The sequence below is a fragment of the Stegastes partitus genome, unplaced genomic scaffold, assembly GCF_000690725.1.
Source record: "Stegastes partitus isolate 25-593 unplaced genomic scaffold, Stegastes_partitus-1.0.2 Scaffold291, whole genome shotgun sequence".
NCBI classification, from domain to species: Eukaryota; Metazoa; Chordata; class Actinopteri; family Pomacentridae; genus Stegastes; species Stegastes partitus.
In genome coordinates, this window is record NW_007578022.1 from 427,695 (window position 1) to 431,891 (window position 4,197).

Here is a 4,197-nt window from a genome sequence, read left to right on the forward strand (position 1 = left end):
TTTTTCTTGTAAATTGATGAGTTTAACCTCAATAAATATCTGACTTTGTTCCTCATAAATGTGGCACTGCAATCTCAGAAAAATATTTTTCTAATTAACTTCTGAAAAGATCCAAGTTTTTTCTCTTTAATGTGCGACTTTAATCTTCATACAAACTTTTCAGACATGGAGTGGAGCTTGAGTCTCTAAAAGCATTAAAAGAGAACAGCAGAAGCTATCACAAGTTGTGCTGCCAGATTCCTTTATTTGTCCTGAACGTTTGATTCCAAATCCTTGTTTTAATCGTAAATGATCCCGTCTTTCCTCTGAGCATTGCATAACCAAACACCTTCGCTGCTTTCTCAGGGTTTCAGTACACAAAGTACGGCTGTCGAAAGAAAGGAGACTCCAAGATGGTTCACCGAGGATACTGCGACGCCAACAAGAAGCCCAAACCCATCCGCAGAATGTGTAACCTCCAGGACTGCACGCAGCCTCAGTGAGTACGACGACACGAGGAGTTTGAACGAGTGTTTGTTCAAACTGGGACTTGGCTGCAGTCTGTGAAGATAAAAATGTTAAACTGGCTTCTCTCCTGAATTTAAATCATCTACTGGGTTCTGATAAAGGAGTGAAAATAAGAACCTACCACCCCAGATTCTGCTTTTATGTTTATTAATAGATGGTGTGAGCCCTTTGGTGTCCTTTATTCTTTCTTTATAGATATATCAGTCGGGGTGGCACCTAAATTAAGTGACACAGTGTGAATAAAACCCTCCATTGCTGCATTTCCACAGTATTCAGAACCTAATAAGGATAAAATGTCTTTTTTATCCAACCCGGCAGTTCATCGCTGAAAGCTAGTTCTCAAGTTTTATTACAGCAAAAACATGTCTAACCCTCTCTAACATCTATTTAAAAGCCTCATCCTCGACACCATTTCTTTAAAAGTCTTCTTTTCAGACAGTTTTCTGTCTGGAAAGAAAAGCAAAACCCAGACAGGTTCGTTAGTTTTTGTAGCTTCACTTTGCGTCATCTGCTTCTGAACAACAGCAGGTTCTGAATGTTTCATGTTGGTGTGTTTCCAGCAGAGACAAAAAACTCATATCCAGCCATAAAAAGTCCAATTTCAGTAAACCTGGGTCTCAGATCAATGATTTAGGCCGTTAGTGCTCAATATTAAGGACGACTGGAAAAAAACACAAGAAACTCCTCAAACTGTCAGGTTAAAGGAATCTACCAGAAGGAGGAAATGAACATAAACAGAACAATTATGAGCCAAATTGTTCATTAAAACTGTATCTGTTGTTTATTTTTCCTGTGCAATGAGGGATTATGAGGGATTACAGATATTCTATTTGTGGGTTTTAGAGGACGATTGATGCTGGATTTTTGGGGAAAATATTGATTTAAGGGAGCAGAAAGATTCCAATGTAGCCACATCGGTGGATATTCTTTGTATGTTGAAAAATGATGGAGTCACTGCTTGACTCTGCACCATCTGCTCTGCTACATGTGCTGCAGAGAGACTTATGTAAACAATAGAGTCATTATAGTCAAACATTTGTAAATTAGCCTCTCAGTTCTGTCACAAAATGATTTCATTCAGACCATATTGAACAACAGATATGCAGACGAGGATATATCTAATAAAAATTATTATTATGATCTTCATTTATAGAGCGCTTTTTAAATTGCAGGGCAAATTTCAGCAAAATAAAACAGACAAGTCATAAAATGTTCAGAATTTAAAAGACAAAAACAGACAAAAAAATTTTTATAAACACTTCGAAGGAAACAAAAACTCAATGAAATCAGAAAAATCTTTCAGAAAAAAGTATGTTTTAAAGAAGCCCAAACAAAATATAAGATGAGATAAACCTTTATTAATCTCACAGCCACGACATTTGCAGTGTTGCAGTGGCAAACGATTGTTTAAAATAATGTGCTTTTTGAACATTTAAGCATGTAAAACATTGTAGTAAACCCCAAAAAATATATTATTGGCTTTTAGGTTAAGTTTGATTTAAAGCATTTAAAGGCCCATGCATACACTCACACGGCAAAACTGGAAAAACTGTCTGATAAAAAAAGCATTTTTCAGTGTTTATGCTGCAAAAAAGTTCAGATGTGCTCACAAAGTGCTGCAGTTTTCACATATATAATAAATCTGTGCCCTTCATTTGTGCAACCAGCCTCATAAAAAGCTTAAATTGTGGTGAATCAGGCTTTTTTCTTTTTTTTTTTTTTTGAAGTGTAACTGAGCTGCATGTTAAAGAATCCTCGCGGGTCATTTTGAGTTCTCCCAGTTTCATGTTTAATGGATGCTCCACATCTTCTCATTGTCCTGTGTTAAATATTAATGCGTTTTCATACATGTAGCCGCATGTGCAGTCCCTCTGGAGGAATTAACCACATCGACGTTTCGTTCAGTCTAAAGTTCTCATCGCTGCACTTTAGCTTTCCATTGTGGAGTCTTGTCGCATTTTAAGGGAATCCGTTGATGCAACAGGAAACATCAGCAGAACTGAGTGAGACGTTTGGGGGTAAAAAAAAAAAAGTGTATCTGCATTCAGAGCAAACACTTCACCGCTGCAGGCTCATTCTCGTTAAGTAATTTTCTATCTGGAGTCAATGAATGTTGTGTTCAAAGCCTCCATCCCTCAGTTGGGCAGCAGCCATGCAAAGAAGTCTGAATCACTTTCAATTGTGTCTGCCTTTGTTTTTCTCCTCCCACGTTATTTACCGTCTCTGAGCTGCGGGCGTCAGTTCAGGTCCACAGATACAGCGAGGGATTTTATCCAAAAATTACACAGGTTTTTCCTTTTTTTGGTGGTTTTTTCTTGGAATTAATTCTCATAACTGCCTGAATTAGACACAACAAAAGTAAAGAACTGTTGGTAACTTTATATTTTTTTAAAAATGGATTAAAGTAGAGAAAGAAACGAAGAGCAGCTGTATGTGAACATGTGTAGGTTCGGTAAATAAATACAAGCTGCATAAACTGCAAAACCAACCACATATACAGCATTTAAACCATTTAAAAATAAGCAGTTCTCTATGAGATGCATTTGGCCCGTCAGTGATACTTGAGTCTTCTTGACTGGTGGAGGATGTGATGGAGGTTTGGAGGAAAACATGAGCTGCTAGTGTGACCGGTTTATAAAATCCTAACCTCTATCAGTCGGCCTGCAGAGCCAGCAGAGCAGGATTACCGGGTGAGCGAGACCAATTTAGGTTTAACCCCGAGGTTAGTTTCTCTGACTCTTGACTACAACACATCATCGTCTCTGTTTGGACTGAAACCAGACACATCTCATGACCTTGAGACTCTTTGTGTCATTGCAGACAGTTTCTGATTGGAAAGAAAAGACGGACAGGTTGTCTGCACTATTGTTAAAAAAAAAAAGTGAATATAAAAGTAGAGAGAAGATGAACATATAGAGTCGAAAGCTCTATACTTACACAACAATGAGCTGGAGAAGTTCGTATCAGGATAAATGCATATATTCTCTACTTTTTTTTCCCCTCTGTTCAAACTAAAACTGTTTATTTCTCCCCTGAAAGCAGAACTTTTTGGCCCCAGACTGTATAAATCAGAGTGCTGTGATATATAAACACTGTCATATTGGTAACAAATCAGATTGTGGCCGCAGTCAGACACTTATTCATTATATTCTTGCTGCTAAGCTAAAACTACATAAATCAGAAGATGGAAGAAACACAATGCCAACACTGCTTATATCAGTACGTTTTAAAAGCAGTTTGACGTCTGGTTGTTCTGTGACAAAATTATAAGTCTAAACTTGTTATCTACTTGTGCAAAACATGCGTTAGACATGGCAGGAATGATGGCTTTCTGTGCTAAACCCAAAGTGCTCTTGTATGTAGCTTGAAACCAGCATTTTCCATAAATTCTATTTTTTCTAAGCACCAATTATCAACTAAGCCATTTGTCTTGACAGTGTCAGTTGATTGCAAAAGCATGAAGGTCAAGTAGGTGTGATCAGTCCCTCTAAAGGTGCAGTTTGTGACATAAATGAAGCTTCATTATAGCATAATATTATAGCAGCTGTCTGCTATGTAAAGATATAGTAGAATATTGTGTGCAAAATTACCCCTGTAGACTATATGGTATGTGCCATACCTGCTTATTATTTCCATATTTTTTTATACAGTGATTTTTATGGTGTTTTTATGTTTTGTTTTGGGTTTTTT

The 4,197-nt window shown here is 37.3% G+C and overlaps 1 protein-coding gene across 1 annotated transcript in view; it reads left to right on the forward strand.

Annotated features, from left to right (window-relative positions):
• Window positions 1–4,197, forward strand: part of adamts3 (ADAM metallopeptidase with thrombospondin type 1 motif, 3) — a 255,775-nt gene that overhangs the window by 237,200 nt on the left and 14,378 nt on the right. Inside the window, exon 18 of the mRNA XM_008282959.1 lies at window positions 346–478. Within this exon, the coding sequence (XP_008281181.1) occupies window positions 346–478 (133 nt within the window). The remainder of the gene's footprint in view (window positions 1–345; window positions 479–4,197) is intronic.